At 36.4% G+C, this 18,855-nt stretch overlaps 1 protein-coding gene across 10 annotated transcripts in view; it reads left to right on the forward strand.

Moving 5' to 3' along the window:
• Nucleotides 1-17,723, forward strand: part of KDM6A (lysine demethylase 6A) — a 194,012-nt gene extending 176,289 nt beyond the window's left edge. For all 10 annotated transcript variants that reach the window (XM_070066975.1, XM_070066976.1, XM_051827032.2 and 7 more), the window contains 3 exons: nt 12,009-12,135; nt 14,243-14,413; nt 16,567-17,723. In XM_070066975.1, coding sequence (XP_069923076.1) covers nt 12,009-12,135; nt 14,243-14,413; nt 16,567-16,596 — 328 coding nt within the window. In that variant the 3' untranslated portion in view covers nt 16,597-17,723. The remainder of the gene's footprint in view (nt 1-12,008; nt 12,136-14,242; nt 14,414-16,566) is intronic.
• Nucleotides 17,724-18,855: the final 1,132 nt, after the last annotated feature.

An 18,855-nucleotide genomic window follows, 5' to 3' on the forward strand; every position in this document is an offset into this window, starting at 1 on the left:
GACTCATTACATTTTGGATAGATTAGGAATTTGTAATTGGAAAGGTAAATATATTTGAAATTGATGCAAATAAATCCCACTCACCATGTTTTTGAGAACTAACTGTATGCTAAATACTATTCTAGGTACAGATGATAGACATAGAAGTGTATAAGAGAAATCTCTGTCCTCAGGGAACTTGTAGGGAAACTACAGTGGTGCAAGATAGAGACTCTCAAGCAGATAAGTAGGAATAGCAGGTAAATTACTGAGAAATAATTTATTTCATGAATAAAATAAAGTAGAATAATATTTGGGCAGGGAGTGGTGAAGAGTACTGCTTTTGCTAAAGTGGTCATGGTAGGTATTTGAGAAGGTGAATTTTGTGCTTAGGCCTGAATAATGAGATGAAGTCATCTATGCAGAGAGCAAGTGAAGGCTGAATTGGGAGCAACTTAGGTATGTTTATGGGACAAAAGGCTAGTGTGCCTATAGCAGAATGAGAGAAAGGAAGATTACAATGATAAGCTTAACAAGGTGATCAGGAACAAGATTGTACATGAACTTAAGGACATAAAAAAAGTATATATTAATTCTAAGTATTATAAGTCACTAATACAGGATTTTAAGTAGTAGAGAAATAGGTTCTGATTTAAAATTTAAGAAAATGGATCTGGTTGCTTTGTGGACGATTCCAAAGGACAAGGTTCAAAGTAGGAAGAACATTTAGGAGTTAATTACAATAGTACAGATCAACCTAAAGACAGATTTAACTGGAGGTAGAGAGAGGAATCAAACTAGGGACTACTGTGGTGCTGAAGTTCACAGGATGTCTTCACAGGTTGGGTGGTAGATAAGAGGGGAAAAGAAACCAAGGAAAGATTGTTGCCATATGCTGCCATTCTTACCTGGCCTATGTTAATTTAAACATTGTCCACTTCTATCATCTTTCCCATTCCCTACCCTGCCGCTATCATGTTTGCCATCTTTCTAGACTCCTTCCAGGTATTGTTGTGCCTCTTAGTGTTTGAAATGCTGGACACTGATACTTATATTTATCTTTATTATCAAGTTGTCATATTGAAATTAGACATACGAAATGTGAACGTTTTGCACTTATATAATCACTGATGGGTTGTTTTGTATGTTCCTCTTTTTTTCTTTTTTAACTTATATGTCTTTACATACTTACTTGTACTCCATTTTGCTCTGTACTACAGAAGTCTAATCATTTGAATCTCGATTGTATTCCTCATTGTGATAAGAATTCTACTCTGAGCTTAAGTTGTCATGAGATGTGATCAGCAAGCTCTTTTTGTCTTCACACCGATTAAAAATGTTAACCACAAGTTCAAGCCCCTAGGCCTTGCTTTATAAGCTTCCTTTTTTTTTTTTTTTTTAAGATTTTTTTATTTATTTATTTGACAGGTAGAGTTACAGACAGTGAGAGGGAGAGACAGAGAGAAAGGTCTTCCTTCCTTTGGTTCACCCCCCATAATGGGCGCTACGGCCGGAGCTACGCTGATCCAAAGCCAGGAGCCAGGTGCTTCTTCCTGGTCTCCCATGCGGGTGCAGAGCCCAAGCACTTGGGCCATCCTCCACTGCCTTCCCGGGCCACAGCAAAGAGCTGGACTGGAAGAGGAGCAACCGGGGCTAGAACCCGGGGCCCCTATGGGATTCCGGCACTGCAGGCGGAAGATTAGCCAAGTGAGCCACGGTGCTGGCCCTAAGCTTCCTTTTTAAAATGCAGTCATTCAGCCATTACTAAAAGTGAACTTTTCACCAATTAATACTGTTCCTTTTCTTTCATATAATGAATATTTACTAACTGCATACAAGGCTCTGGGGTAGATCCTGAGGATTTATAAATATCAAGTGTAGATCCTGTCTTGAAGTAGAAGTTACTATATATAAAAAAAGAGATTGAAAGAAATAATGATAAATCTGCTGGATTATTTCCATCCCACAGTTAGAGAAGTCTTTTTAAGCTGTGCATTCTGAGGAGGAATGAATTTTATGTGGAGATAGAGAGAGGAGAAAGAAATAGCAGCTAAAGCCAGCTTAAGAACAAACTGTGGCACCAATGGAAAGCTTCGGCAGTTCATCAATAAAATAATAATGTACATACATTCCATGTCTCCTTAAGCCCAACACAGTCCATTCTCCTCCAGTGAATCTTGCACCATGCAAGATTGTTGAGTTATTTAGGGAGGTCATGTTGTATGAAAAACTCAATCTAAAATCACATTCAGCATATTATATTCTGAGAGGCTAAGGACTTCTGACCCTCTAGAGGAATAGCAAATACATACTCACTCCAGCTCATCTTCCCTTCTACTCATTCTCTCTCCAGTACCTACCCCTGCTTGTCCCCCTCTTTACTTCCTTCATTAGCTATTTATGTTTATATGGCACAACTCTGCTGAGTATGTGTTGACAGCAATTGCTACATTTTGGCTTGAGACAGTGTGTGTGATGAATAGAATAGATAGTTATAAAAGTTGGTTAGAGACAAGTCCTGTCATATATACCAAACTTAAGACTATTTTGTTGGAGCACTCTTGGTGAGTTGTTATGTAATATCTAGTTGGTGCTTCATCAGAATCTCTCTGGCTGTTAAATAGAATAAACTTGTGGATGAGAAGAAAATGACTGAATCAAAGACCCTTTGAGTTTTTAAGTCTGAATTCTAGCTGGTTTTATGCATAATGCTAGTTCAAGTACTGAGCAAAGAGCTTCTCAGACTGTATCTTAGTTACTCCTCCCAGCATCCCACTTCATCCAGTTAGAGGTAGAACTAGGATTGACACCCATATCTTCTCTGAAACCACTTAGATGACTCTGTGACACATGAGTTCATTGTGGGCAATTTTTGAGGAGCCAGTTAAATGGTGGGATAGAGCTTTTTAGAAGATGCTGACTGGTGAGGGAGTCTTCTACCTAGTGTTTGTGATTGCCTTGGGTGGAACAGGAACGCACAAATTAGGGACAGACTTGGAGATATTTAATTTAAAAAAAGGGTCAGGAGAGCTTAGAGAATGTATTATTTGGGTTTTTTTTTTTTTTTTTTAAAGATTTATTTATTTGAAAGTCAGAGTTACACAGAGAGACTAGAAGAGGCAGAGAGAGAGAGTCTTCTATCTGCTGGGTCACTCCTTAATTGACTGCAACAGCCAGAGCTGCGCCAACCCGAAGCCGGGAGCCAGGAGCTTCTTCCCGGTCTCCCAAGCGTGGGCAGGGGCCCAAACACTTGGGCCGTCTTCTACTGCTTTCCCAGGCCACAGCAGAGAGCTGGATCAGCGCCTATATGGGATGCCGGCACTGCAAGCGGCAGCTTTACCTGCTACACCACAGCGCTGGCCCCCTGAATTACCTTTTAATACGGCATTAATTCTGTATACGCTGATTATAAGAATAATAGTATTTGTCAGCTAAACAAGTAGAATGTAGAAAATATACAATCTTCTTTAACTTGGTCTTTGAATTTTTTAAGTAATTAAACACTGAATCTACAGTGTATATTGGATTTAATTTTTTTGTTTTGTTTTTTTTTAGGTTTTCATAGTTAAGTGACAAGTTATAAGTTTTTTTTTTTTTTTCATTTTGTTTTTGCACTTTGAATTTCAAGTTGGTTCTTTAAGTGCCCTGCAATTCCATAAAGTCCTTTTTCTGAAGTCACGTAGTAAATCTCTGCCAATTTTTACAACCAAGGCATTTTACAAAAATACGTTAACCTTCATATTGTACTTCACATTTTTCCAAATACCTCCTACACTGGCATGAGTCAAAAGAACATCCATTATCTTGATCATTTCTTTCAAAATACAGTGAACTTGACTTTAAAAGTTCACAGCGTGACTCCTTAGGAAAATTTTAGTGGGAGCTTACTGCATAACCTTGTTTGGATTTCATTTAACTGCTTAAAAGAACATAAACATATTGCAATGAACATAGCTTCTCCCTCTTTAGACAAAATTCTTAAGTGTCTCTTTCAAGTTTAAGCCTTTTTTGTTCTTGCATGTTAACTGAAAAGTATACATTAAAGCTTTGGTTGCTAAAAATTTCAGTTAAACTTCATTTTGGCAATAACTGCTACTGAGAAGACTTTACAATTTTTAATATTTTTAACAGTGATCAGACTTGTGTGTTATTGCTTGGCAGCACAGAAATAGCATTAAATGTAAGACAGATTTAGAGGCTACATTAGAATGGAATTGCTTTATGGGTAAGAGGAGACAAAGGTTAGAGGGCAAAATAAACTGTTTCAGTCTTTGGCTTAAGCCTTGTGGTGTGACTTGGGTTTCTTGATGAAATTAGGAATGAACGAAGAGGAAGTGGGTTAGGTGTAAGGAATGATAATTACCGGTTTGGCTGGCTTTAGACATAGAGAACTTGAATTCTTCCTGTGAGGTTTAAGTTAAAGTTTCTATTAAGCAACCAGATGGTGTACAGTTCTGTTGCTTAGAGAAGGAATCTGAGAGAGACATTTGTAGCTCTCAGCTAGCTGATAGGTAATCACTGCTAAAGTGTTGGCTGTTGAGTTTTCAGAACTGTTTGCTATTTTTAAAGTAGAGAATTGCCCACACAAAGAAATCTATTAAGGAAGACTTGGAAGTTTAAGCTACTGATCACTTCCTTAAATTCATCCAACTAGGACAATTTTTCCATGTTAAGATGTCTTACTCTCCTTCAAAATAGGTGAAATTTACATATAAAACACTGCTACACCCTACCCCAACTTGTTTATACTTTTTTCCTCCCAACTTTTACTTTGAAAATTTTTAAATCTGACAAAAAGTTGAAAGAATAGTACAATGAATACTTGTATAAACTTCATCTGTATTCATCAGTTAAGTTTTTGCCACATTTCCTTAGCACTTTGTATATTCACATATAGTCAAACACACTGTTTTGGATGAGTCATAGTAAGTAGTAGTTTGCAGACATTATGGAATGTCACCTCAGATACTTCATCCTACATCATTTAAGGATAAAGATATTTTCTCTTTATAGCCACAGTGCCACTTATCATATCTAACATGTAGGAAATTGAGTAGTGTCACCTAACATACAGTCTACATTTAGATGTCCCCAACTATTGATAAATGTCTTTTTTTTTTAGCTTTTGTCTCTCCTCACCCTACTGTCCTATTCCAAATTGAATCAAGGTTTGCCCTGAATTCTGTACATTGTTGTTGTATCTTCTTTAGTCTCTTAAATCCATGAAAATCTTTTTTCATTACATTTTTTTTAAGACATCAGTCCTTTATTCTGTGTAGAGTTCCACATTTTGGATTTGTTTTCTCATATTTTTATTTGGAACAAATTTTTTAAACAACAACTATTAACCCCCACTCCAGTATAAACCGTTTGATTGATATTTTCATGAGTGGATCCTGAATGAATTAAATTTTACAACATAGATACTTTAAGACTTAAAATTAAGGTGGGAAAATTATTGTTGCTTTTTAATCCATTTTGGTTGAAATTTACAGTGTTTAGCCTGTGGTTTTAATTTGAAAAAAAAAAAAAAAAACTGGTTGATTGGGAGTTAAAGGAAACTCTCACTCTGCAAATTCATGATTCTCATTTTCAGATATTTGAGATAACATTACTTTGACCTGTATTTACTTCCTGTAAAATGCTAAGACTCCTTGCTTCACTTTAAGACTCACATAGTATTTTGGTTTTACCATTCAACTATTCCTGTTAACTGCTAATACATTTCCCTTGGAAAGAAGCAAATGATAGTGCAGCAGATGAGCTCCCGAGACTATTGGTACTGATGAAATTTCCTTGTGGGTAACAGGCTTTCATAATAAATAAGACTTCTAGGTACAATCGAATAGGTTAATTTTAGTAGTAGCTAAAACTATCCTCAGCAAAGGTGGTATAAATTATTGGATTCATGCTGCATTCTTAGCAAGTTAATATAATGAAACTATGTTTCTGTCACACTGGAAACTGTTTTTTCTGCCAGTAACTTTGATAGTTCCACTTAAATCTCTGTAATAAATAGTCCAGTAAATTTTAAAATATATCAAAAACAGAATACCAAGTAATGTATTTTTCTCTGAAAAGTTCAATATCAGTTCAAGTCTTAGATTTAGGAGGAATGCATTTCAGGTAGTATGTTGAGAAATATAAAGTTAATTTTCAGACTATGTATTATCTTATTAACTTCCCTGTGCTATGCCAGATACTTAAATATTCTAAAAATACTAATAATAAATAACCCAATAATTGAGTGTAAGTTCTCTAAAACTTCAGCAATACCAAGTGCAATGAAAGGCACTTCCAACAAACCTAATTTCTTGGCATATCATTTTGTTATTATTTCAGTTTTTAAATGTACTGTCTAATGAGTACACTGTTACTTATTTTCACTTTTGTCTTTTATGTATGTGCAGTCACTTATGTGTTCATTATTAGCCTTTCCTGTTTTATTTTCCTAAGTCTTATCAAGTCTGTGCTACTTAATATGTCAGTAAAATATTACTGGAAGAGCAGCACTGTGTTGTCTGGAGTGTCGTCTGCCTTCCAATCATTGATTTGGGGGGCGTGGAAAAATACTATTAGCCTTTGCTTCCTTTTCTGCAAAATGGGACTAATAATTATATCTTTTTCTTTTTTTTAAGATTTATTTATTTACTTGAAAGAGTTACAGAGAGGCAGAGACAGAGAGAGAGGTCTTCCATCCATTGGTTCACTCCCCAGATGGCCACAACGGTCGGAGCTGTGCCTATCCTAAGTCAGGAGACTGGAGCTTCTTCTATGTCTCCCACGTGGTTGTAGGGGCCCAAGGACTTGGGCAATCTTTCACTGCTTTCCTAGGCCATAGCAGACAGCTGGATCGGAAGTGAGCAGCCAGGACTCAAACCGGCACCCATATGTGATGCCGGCACTGCAGATGGCAGCTTTACCCACTATGCCACAGCGCTGGCCCCAATTATATCTTTCTAATGTAACTTTTATGAGCATTAATTATTTTAACATAGTCAAGTTCAAGTAATATGTTAACATTTATTGAGCACTTACTGCCAGGCACTACTAAGCATTTTGTATAACATGTAATTCTCATAACAACACTATAAGCTAAGTTAGCCCCTTTTTACAGTTGAGGAAACTGAGGCATGGAGAATAAGAAGTGTGTTGTGGAGTTGCGATTTGAACCCAGGCAATTTAAGTTGAATCTGCTTTTGCCTACTCTACAGCCATCTCACTGTGATCTCCTAAGGCTCTAATCATAAGAACATAATGGTTTGTGAAATTGGTATTATTATTGGCTATCAAAAAATATTGCTACAAATCTTAGACATTGTTTTTAATTTTTTCACTTATTAAGTGAGATTAGCACTAGTTCTTATCTGCCTAATCACAGAAATCACTTGGAACGCTTATTAAGTAGATTTCAGGCTTTGTTCCTGCCAAGTAAAGTCACAGTTCTATGGGAAGAACTTTGGAATCTCTTTCACAGTGACCTATTAAAATTTTATGATTAGTCAAGTTAGGGACAAGATTAGATCTCTTTGAGAAATAAGAATTTTTGGATTTTTCCATTTTCTTTTACATATATTATAGATTATTACCTTATCTACATAATACACACTATATCACAAGTGCAGAATTTTTAAATGTAAATTAAAGCAAACTTAGGCATTAAGTCCTTTTTCCCTTTGATTACCAGTTTTAAATGGCTAAATGAGATATTCTACAACTCTTTGGTCACAGCCATCTGTCCTCATGATAGAACAGAATTTCTTCCAAACTTTGAGTAGTTAATGGTATTGCCGCAAAGACCAATCCATAATAGCATACATAGATCCTAGTACTGTAGGATTTCATCTAGAATGCTTTTTTTGGACATTAACTCAATAAAATCTAAAGATTCTAAAACTCTGCATTCTCATGGTTAATGCATATTTGCTTTCATACTTCTTTTTTTTCTATCCAGGAATCTAAAGTTTTTAAGATACTCATTTTATCATTGACTGAGACCTTGATTTTCAGCCATGTGGTTGGTTTAAATGAAATTATTAGGTGCTTATTGACATGCAGATACTCCCTGCTTTCCTGGAAGAATGTGACCTTGGAGTGATAGGGAACAAGAGAGTTTTTTGAGGGCTCATACGTTTGCTCCCTCTACCTGCATAGTTCTTGAGTAAGATGAGGCTGAGTCGGCAAGGCACTTCTTGGTGTGGTCTGGTTTGGTCCGGTCTGATCTGCTCTTCCTTTGGTTTATTTATTTGAAAGGCAGAGCAAGAGAGAGGGAGAGTGACTGTCAGCCTAGCAGAGCTTCTATCTACTGATTCACTCCCCCAAATGGCTGCAAAAGCCAGTGCTAGACCAGGCCAAAGCCAAGAAGCAGGAATTACATCAGGATCTCTCATGTGGATGACAAGGGCCCAAGTAAGTGGGCCACTTGCTGCTTTTCCATGCATATTAACAGGAAGCTGGACCAGAAGTGGAGTAACTAGGACTCAATCCAGTGCTCCAATATGAATGCTGCTGTCAGAGCAGGACTTGACTCACTGCAACACAGCACGGGCCCCTTGGTATTCTTTAGTTTGTCATCAACTTCTTAGTGACTATGGTTGTTAAGGTGTCATATTAACCCATGTTTCATTTGTGTCCACACTGATATTTAGAAACTTAGTCAAGCTGCCCCTACAGTGTCAAAACAGTATCTTAATTTTGATGTAGTATCATTATGGCCTTGATCTTATTCTGCCCAGAAACTTTATCGCAAGATTAAATCTTGTTCCAACAATTGTTTGTTTCCTAAGTAACCCACATACTGCCACCTCATGGCATTCTTTGTGCATAGAAGTTAACCTTCACCACCACCCCCACACCTTGCCTTCCTGCTCATATCTAAATTAATGTATTCAAATTCAGAAATTTCATCTTTTGTGTAAAAACTTCTGTGACTTCCACCTTCTCTCACCTGAACATGATCTCTCTAAGCTTTGGTATCCATAACATAATATGTCTATTTATCTTTTGTCTAATTATTAATTTGTGACTATACTACACATTTTCATTCTAAAATCTGTGTGAAGTCATTCTCTAAATTCGCTCTCTTTAGGCTTTATCTTTGCTCATCAGTTTTGGTTGGCTTAGATTGTATTGTATAATGTCCTATATGTCAAGTCTTCAGTCGGCTTATTCCTCATGGTTTTTTCTCCCAAGTTAGAGCTGTCTTTAATCCCTTCCCCTTTTGTGGTAGTCTTTCATCCAACAACTAAAAATAGAATTTGGGTGCTGAAACCATATTGATCCTTAAAAACTAAGGAATTCTCTGCTGTTATAGTTGTAGAAATCATTTTGTTCTTAAAATGTGTGTGTGCAAGATAGCATTTTCCATCATCTGCTAGACGTTTTGTGAATAATTTCTGCTGAGCAAATTTGTTTTAAATTGCTATAAGTTGTTTAAATTCAGCAAAATTAAAATAAAGAGCAAATGAGAACCCTGATTTTATTTGACATTTTTAGCTTTTTAATACACTCACGCATTATCAATATAAAATCAAATTCTGGGGTTAATCAAAGCAGAACATGTTACTAAATCAAATCTTGTATATTATATCTTTATCTTCTCTAGCATCCTTGGCCAAAATCTTTTATTTATTTTTCCTGTCCTTTGATTGATTCATATCCTTTCTTTAAGACCTACTCATTGTTGTAGACTTCATAAGAACCTCTATCTCTCTAAATTCCCTTTTTGTTCTGACTTCTACTTCATGAACATGGGAAAGAACAGAAACGTTCAGTATTAAAGAAAGATAGGACGACAAGGAAAAACCACACTTCGAAAGTCATTTTCAGATAAGATTAGTGGAGCTGTTACTTTTGTAAGATTTCAGTGCCACAGAAAATAAAAATTCTGGGGCTGTGATTCTAGAAACATACTACTCATGGGCTACCGTTTACTCTTAATAACCTTAGTTCTGACCCTATGTTATTTGCAGGGAAATAGTATACTTACTGCCTTTTGCTAGATGAAATTATCAGACTAACCGTAAGTTAGAAACTGCAGTCTGTCAAAGTAGTCAGTAGTATTGGAGATAAAAATTCATTTACTTAGTAAAGTGTGGAATAATACCCCACACATCTAATGTTCTGCTTCAAAAAAAAAAAAAAAAAACCTGTTGAGTAAAGTCTGGAATCTAATGTTCACAAGAGAAGAAAAGGAATGGATAAGAATAAGACCTAAGAAGAGATTAAAAAAAAAAGTATAGTCTGAGGGAAGATTTTCTGCCTTTTAAAAACCCCTAGCTCAATCACTTAAATACTCTATGACATACAAATTTAGCTTGTTGAGCCCCTGTTTCCCAATTTGTAAAGTAGAGATAACCTCACTACACAGAATTGTTATGTATGTGAAATACCAAATCACTTCAGTCTGGTTCTTATTATGTATTGTTTATATTTTATTATTTTTGTTTTTTTGCCCATGTGGGAACACAATTGAGTTTGCAAATCTTTCAAAGGTATCTGCAGAGTTTGGGGCATTATTTTCTGGTTAAAGAGACCTCATTTTGAAGCCCTACTTGGAGAGCTTGTTCAGTAAGTTCTGTGCCTTCAGAGATTTATTGTATGGGACATGGAGGGGGGGGGGGGGGAACAGGTGCTGTTAAAGAGCTGGAGGCATAGTCTGAATTTTGTCTATTGTCTTTCTTCTTGCCATGATCTGAATTTTTACTTGTTACTTTCCCAGCACCCTGTGCACATGCAGACACACAGGTATCTATCCTAGTTTGACAGGTAGTCCCAGTCTGAAGCATTATTTTTGTTTCTAAATAAGTTAAACATGCATGTTTATAAATAAATTAAACATGCAAGAACTACTAAAGCCAAACTGAGAATGAAATCCTTTGAATATGATACTTAAGGAATTGCCTTGCAACTATAAAGTTAGTATTTTATTTGAGTTAGCAGATTCTAACCTATACATGGATTTTGATAAATAACTGTACTTTGACCTAGCAATTTACAATGACAAGGGAATTTAAATTAATATAATTATTCTATTACTTAGAATTTTAGTTGTTTAGTAGACAAATGTTTACTTACTGAGTACTTACTTTATGCTGGGCACTGTCTTAGGCAGTGAGTAGATGGTATGAATAAAATAGACAAAACCTTTGCTTTCAAGACAGCACTCAATTGCTAAGCCCATTTAATTTTCTTTAGGGTATTTTTGTTGTCTCCAGATTTTAGAGCTGAAAAGTCTTAGAGAGATCATCTAGTCCAACTTCTCTATTCAAATTAAGAGCCTGAACCATTAAGATTCCCAGAGAATAGAAAAATTTAGCAGACAATTCCAAATAATGACAGCAAACTATAGGAAAATCAGCAGAAATTATGTGAATTTATGTTGTTAGCATCATAAGTATGAGTTTAGAAAAAGTATAAATTATAGAAAAGTCCAATTGTGTTCATAAAAATGTATTCTACTGTGTTATCTTCAAGTGAAAAATAAAGAAACAAGCGGGTTTTTTCTTTAGCACTGTAATTAAACCAGTTTTGTATTATGCAGTGTTGTGTAAATGGTTTTCTACTTAACGACTCAAGAGTTTGAAAAGAAACTATATGGATGATGGCTGTTAATGAGTGTCTAGGTAGTATTAGAAATAATGTGTCTTCCTGCCCTACTAGAATCATAGCAGTTCACATCTGGAATTCAGACCCCTAATTTCAAAGGAATTGACTCTCAAAGAGAGGTTAACTGACTTGCCCAAGTAAGAGCCAAAATTAGTAACTCATAAAGCAGGAACATTTTTTACTATAGGATCATTATATTTTGATATTCAGATACCAATTCTCAACTTTAAATGATTTACTATTATTTCATCAGATCTGTTGAACATTGCCTTTTTTAATATTAGAAATTGATAAAAGAACAATTATGAAGTCATAGACATTAGAAACAAGTCTCTTGGCATTATTTCTAATTGGTATATCTTTTATACTACAGATAATCAATATTCAGTTGCTGGTCACAAATAATTTTTCCTCCACAATAGGTATTGTCTTCTGAGAACTCTGAAACAGTGCCAGATGTTGAGGGAAGCTCTCATTGCTGCAGGAAAAGAGATTATATGGCATGGACGGACAAAAGAAGAACCAGCGCATTACTGCAGCATTTGTGAAGTAAGTAATTATTCTTACCCCCAGTTGCTTTGTAAAGCCCCTTACTCCTTCACTTGGAGTGTCTCTTTAGTGTTTTACCATAACTAACCTTGTATTCACTAACTGAATTAACCTTAAAAATACCCACTTCAGAGCCATTTGTCTGGTGGATCTTTATCAGAAGATTTTGAGCAAGAAGTTTAGTCAGAGGTTGTAACCTGGGAATCATCTAGATATACAAGTACACAGATGCCAATAAACTCCATTGTAGTGCAGTATATGCAAGTGAATGTTCAGTATGCAGTATGTGTGGATCAGCATTCATCCCTGTCTGGTGCAATTCACAATACATTTGTCAATCTCGTCCTGTGGCAAAGGCTTCTAAGAGGAGCAGGAACACAGATGTGATGTGTGCTTTGAAGGAACTTAAATTATACTGTGAGGAAAAAAAAAAAAAAACTAGGAAGAACCAGTTGTAAGTACATGAAACTATGATGAATGTGAAGTTGAACTTGCTAGCTGTTACGATAACAAAGAGGTGAGGAGATGACCTAGTTTTCCCTTCTAGTAGTTGGTATAAGAATTCACAAGAGTGTGAGCATTTGAGTCTGTCCTTGAAGGATGAATTTGATTTTTGCATACTGAAAAAGGTCAAAATCGGAGGTTCTCTGTCATGGTTTATAGCAACAACATGGGAGTGGGAAAATGAAGTGGTTTCAGAAAAGGGTAAGTAGTCCAATGTGACTGAAACATAGATTGTGCAAATTCTACTCATAAGTCTAGGTGATATGTAGCTTGCAGCACATCTTGAATGATTTTAAGGAATTTGATATTTATTCCGAGGATGATCTCAGGTGAATGATGAAACCATCAAAAGCTTTTGAGCAGACAACTAAGTTAGGGATGTGTTTCAGAGAGAAAATTGATGAAGGAGGACAGAGACATAGTTACTGCAGTGATCTTAAGTGAGACACCTAGGCTAGAATGTGGCCATGGGAATATTAAAGAAGGGAGAATTCAAAATGAATTTTAAAGGTAAAATCAAGATAATTGCATGGGAAAAACAAGGACAAGTTTGAATGTTCACATTTTTTAGTTCAGCTGAATAGGTTCAAGTTGCTGCCCGTTGAGAGTAATGGAAAATATGGTGAACTCTGGGATTTAATTAATATAACTGTTCAAAGAGACCATAAGATCATGAGAATTTTCTAATATTGAAGAAAACTGAACGATACACATTGAAGATATATTTCAAACCTTGAAAATTCTCTAGTTTTGGCAGTGACCATTAAGTCTTTTTAATGTTGTAAAACCTGGCCAAAGTAAGTCATTAGGAGATCAGCTAGATTCCAGTTATGTGTGTTACATCTCATAAAAACAGATGTATAATAAGCTTTCTAGTATTTGAAAAAGACCTCTGTCCCACCATGTTGTTTCTTATCCTGCTTGAGCCCTAGCAACTCACTCATCTTTCTGTATAAGGTAGAGGTATTATTTCTGAAATGACACTATGTTCAAGAATATACATTTTATTTGTACTCAAACTCCTTAACATGAAGCTTGTAACTGAACACCTATCCATTGTCACTGTTTCCTCATTTGTGAAATAATCAGATTTTAATCAACAAGTATCTTTTTGAGGTTTGCCAAAGCACTAGGCACTGGCAAAGTACAGATGCATAACACATGGTCTTCATTCTCAAGGAGCTCAGTCTGTGGGGAAGATGTGCATTTGTATGCAGTACCCAGTGGTGAGCACTGTTCTGGAGAAGTCAAAGGAAAATAATAATCACTGGCATCTGATTGTATGTTTTGGATTTAAAACAAGAATAAATAAGTTAATCTTCATCAAACTTTTGAACTAGACTTTGCCAGTAGTTGTCATGAGTATGGATGGCATTCCTGTAGGTCACTCCTCTAAATATATATTACCACCCATGTATGGGTTTTGGTGTAAAATAAACCTGGTCTATTAAAAGTTCTTGGACATAGTCATGTTTTCTTAGTACCTATTCTTTATCAGAGGATACTGTCCACATATCCATTGAAGTAGAATCCCATGATTATACTAAAGCAGTACAAGGAATACCACTATCTGTTGAATGCAGTTTTCTCTTGTATAAAACAGGTGGAGGTTTTTGATCTGCTTTTTGTCACTAATGAGAGTAATTCTCGAAAGACCTACATAGTACATTGCCAAGATTGTGCACGAAAAACAAGTGGAAACCTGGAAAATTTTGTGGTGCTAGAACAGTACAAAATGGAGGACCTGATGCAAGTCTATGACCAATTTACATTGGTAAGTAAAATCACCATGTGCGTACATAGTTAGCTGGGTTGTGAAGCAGTGTTGTTTACTCTGCCACCTGATAAGTAGGATGTAATGAAAGATTTAAATTTTCCTTTGGCTTAGGTACTGCCTGAGGGAGTATTCCTATCTTTACCCACTCCTCTACTTGCAAGCATTTATTTCTATGAAAGTGGCAATATCAGGCCGGCGCCGCGGCTCACTAGGCTAATCCTCCGCCTAGCGGCGCCGGCACACCGGGTTCTAGTCCCGGTCTGGGCACTGGATTCTGTCCCGGTTGCCCCTCTTCCAGGCCAGCCCTCTGCTGTGGCCAGGGAGTGCAGTGGAGGATGGCCCAGGTGCTTGGGCCCTGCACCCCATGGGAGACCAGGAAAAGCACCTGGCTCCTGGCTCCTGCCATCGGATCAGCGCGGTGCGCCGGCCGCAGCGCGCTGGCCGCGGCGGCCATTGGAGGGTGAACCAACGGCAAAAGGAAGATCTTTCTCTCTGTCTCTCTCTCTCACTGTCCACTCTGCCTGTCCAAAAACAAAAACAAAAACAAAAACAAAAAAAAACAAAACAAAAAAAAAAAAAAGTGGCAATATCGTTTTTTCTTTTCTTCCTGTGTGAGACCAGCTTAACTTATGTTACAGAAATTGTATTTGAAAATCTTTCTGTGCTTTAGAACGCTATCATATCCTTTATGTCACTTGATCTCAGTTGATGTTTGTATACATAGATTATTAGTGCCCACACTAATCAGTAACTTTTTAAATGCACTTCTTTTAAAGCTAATGATATTTATGTAAAATTCTGTTTTTGTCAGAAGTATTAACCTCATGGAAATATTTGATGGAACTTAGCTTCCTGGTATGTTGTGTGACCTAATGAAATTCAGGTATACTTAAACGGCCCACAATTTTTTAAATTTCAAACAGCAGATGCTTAAGGGGAATCATTTCACTCTAGCAGATCAATAGCTTTGTGAATAGAAACACAGACACAATTATGAATTGTTGATTTCCTCCAATACTTTTCTCTCTCACATTTGAGATGAGAAAACTGACTTTTTGAAACTGGTATTTTCACTTGAACAATCCTCAAGATTGCTCAAAGAAAAATACCTGGACATGTTGAACAAAATATATTATCCAAGATGGTATCTAAAAGCATTCACTAGTGAAAGTGTAACTGATAAATTATTTTTCTAAAAGGCTTTTTTTAAAAGCAATCTAAAGAAATGATAAATTTAATAATGTTCCGAGAGTGTTTTGTTTTTTTAAAGAATTATTTATTTGAAAGGCAGAGAGACAGAGAGATGTCTTCCATCCACTGGTTCACCCCCAAAATGGCCACAACAGCCAGAGCTGGACAGATCTGAAGCCAGGAGCCAGGAGCTTGGATCCCCAAGGACTTGTGCCATCTTCCACTGCTTTCTCAGGCCATAACAGGAGATAGATTAGAAGTGGAGCAGCTGGGACTCAAAACTGGTGCCCTTATGGGATGCCAGCACTGCAGGCAGCAGCTTTACCTGCTACGCCATAGCACCGGCCCCATTCCAAGAATTTTGACTAATTGGTGGGGACATACAGAAAATTACAAGCACAGTGATTAGGGTAATGGTCTCAGACTTACAGGAGAATTGGCCAGGTGGGAGACAGTAACAGAAGTTGTACTTTTATATTGTATAGCTGGCTAATGAATTTTCTTGAGAATTATTTTTCTTAACTTAGTAAGTAGACTGTGGGACTGGCACTGTGGCATAGCTGGTAAAGTTACCACCTGTAGTGCCAGCATCCCATATGGACGCTGGTTCAAGTCCACTTCCGATCCAGCTCTCTGCTATGGCCTGGGAAAGCAGTGAAGAGGGCCCAAGTCTTTGGGCCCCTGCACCCACATGGGAGACCCAGAAGAATCTCCTGGCTCCTGGCTTCAGATCAGCACAGTTCCGGCCATTGTGACCAATTAGGGAGTGAACCAGAGAATGGAAGACCTCTCTCTGTCTCTGTCTCTGTCTCTCTGCTTCTTATCTGTGTAACTCTGACTTTCCAATAAATAAATCTTTTCAAAATAAAAATAAGTAGACTGTATGTTTGTAGCCATGAACTAGAGAACACAGCTAATGATTTGTATACCAAAATAACCTAACTTGCTTTTGTTTTCAGGCTCCTCCGTTACCATCCGCCTCATCTTGATATTATTCCATTGACATTAAATGAGACCTTTTCTGCTATTCAGGAAGTATCCCAGTTCTGCACCACTGGTTTTTGTAGCTATCTCGTAAGGCTGCTGGCTGAAAACTGTGTCTATGCAACCTTCCAAGTGCGGAGTGTCAACCAACTGGATGGAGGAGAGTACTACTCCTACTCCAGGACTCTCACAAAGCTGATCAGCTGAACTTCAGAAAAAAAATAATAATTTCCATGTTTTGTATATATCTGACAAAACTGGCAACATCATACAGACTACTGACTTGAAGACAACCTCTTTTATATTTCTCTATTTCTGGGCTGAAGAATTTGTTTTCATCTATCTTTTCCCCTTTCAGAATTTTCCTTGGAAAAAAAATACTAGCCTAGCTGGTCATTTCTTTGTAAGGTAGTTAGCAATTTTAAGTCTTTCTTTGGTCAACTTTTTTTTAATGTGAAAAGTTAGGTAAGAAACTTTTTTACTACTTTTATGTTTTTTCTGTCTTGTTTTGAAACCATGTTGGTTACACTTTTGGTTCCTAAATAAAACATTTAAAAAAATTAACAGCCAAGTCACAAAGATAACGGATTGCACATAGACTAAGGAATAAAAACTTCAGATTTGTGATTTTTGTTTCTAATCTTGATGTAAATTTACACTATTTATAAATACATATTTATTGCTTGAAAATATTTGTGAATGGAATGCTGTTATTTTTTCCAGATTTACCTGCCATTGAAATTTTAAGGAGTTCTGTAATTTCAAACACTACTCCTATTACATTTTCTATGTGTAAATAAAACTGCTTAGCATTGTACAGAAACTTTTATTAAAATTGTTTAATGTTTAAAGAGTTTTCTATTGTTTGAGTTTTAAAAAGACTTTATGTACAGTGCCCAGTTTTTGTTCATTTTCAAATCTGATTATATATATTTTATATATACTTATGTATGTATATATAATATATATAGAAATCTGGATATATATGTATAAAGATTTAGAACTTAAATTTTTCTCGTTTTAAGTTTCACATCTATGGTAGATTTTTGAGGTGTCTACTGTAAAGTATTGCCTACAAAAGTATGATTATTTTTAAAGAAATATATATGGTATGTATCTTCAAGACCTAAAATGTCAGACTGGTTTATTGTTAAGTTGCAATTACTGCAATGACAGACCAATAAACAATTGCTGCCAAAATGTAGTATAATAGTAGAAAGCAAACAGTGATTGAACTTAAGATTTTAAAAGGAATGTTATGGGCTTGATGAATCTTATATATTTCTTAGTAGCATTTTATATGGAAAAGGGAATTCAGAATGAAGGGCTCTATTTTAGAATGCAAATAAATTAAGAGACTTATTTTTTAATGTTAGGCAAGTTTGAAATCTCATGCTTTCCTGCTTGCAATATCATCATGGGGTGGGGGTCTGCAAATTCCCTAACACTAGAAAAACAGCACGTTTTGTTAGTATACCTGGCATTTATCTCTATTTTCTGAAGCATTTGGCACATACTCTCATTTCATCATATGGTTCTTTCTGTGAATTTTACAGGGGATGTTACTACAGAAGAAGCATAGACAGGCTGTTTACATATATGACTAAAGAAAATTTATAATCAATCCTACCTGGTGAGAAGTTCTAGTGATAGCATTAATCAAGTGCTGTTTCATAGAGTTGTTTTATTCATTTAGTTAATTTGATAAAATATTGAATGTTGACTAGCAGCAATCATAATTTCAGAAGGAAGTAATTCCAAATCTCTTAGTTATGGAGCAAGTATGCGTTTATCTAAGTGCTGCTTAGGATGTTTAACCATTAATATTTTTTCGTTTTTTTTAAGATTTATTTATTTATTTGAGAGAGAGAAAGGCAGAGGCAGAGTGCGATCAGTCTTCCACCACTGGTTCACTTCCCAAATGGCTGCAGCAACCAGAAGTGGGCCGATCTAAAATCAGGAGCCAGGAGCTTCTTGGGTCTCCCACACTGGTGCAGGGGTCCAAGAACTTAGACCATCTTCGACTGCTTTTCCAGGCCAAGCAGAGAACTGGATCAGAAGTGGAGCAGCCAAGGCTTGAACCGGCACCTATATGGGATGCCAGCACTTCAGGCAGCGGCTTTACCCACTGTGCCACAAGCCCTAGCCCCCTAAATGTTTCTTAGCATGTTCTGATTTATTTTACTGACACAGTATCTTATTTTCTATGGTCTTAAGGTAGTTTATTGTCAGGATTAATATAAGTTATCAGATATTTAAGAGAA

Source organism: Oryctolagus cuniculus, chromosome X, assembly GCF_964237555.1.
Source record: "Oryctolagus cuniculus chromosome X, mOryCun1.1, whole genome shotgun sequence".
Lineage (NCBI taxonomy): Eukaryota > Metazoa > Chordata > Mammalia > Lagomorpha > Leporidae > Oryctolagus > Oryctolagus cuniculus.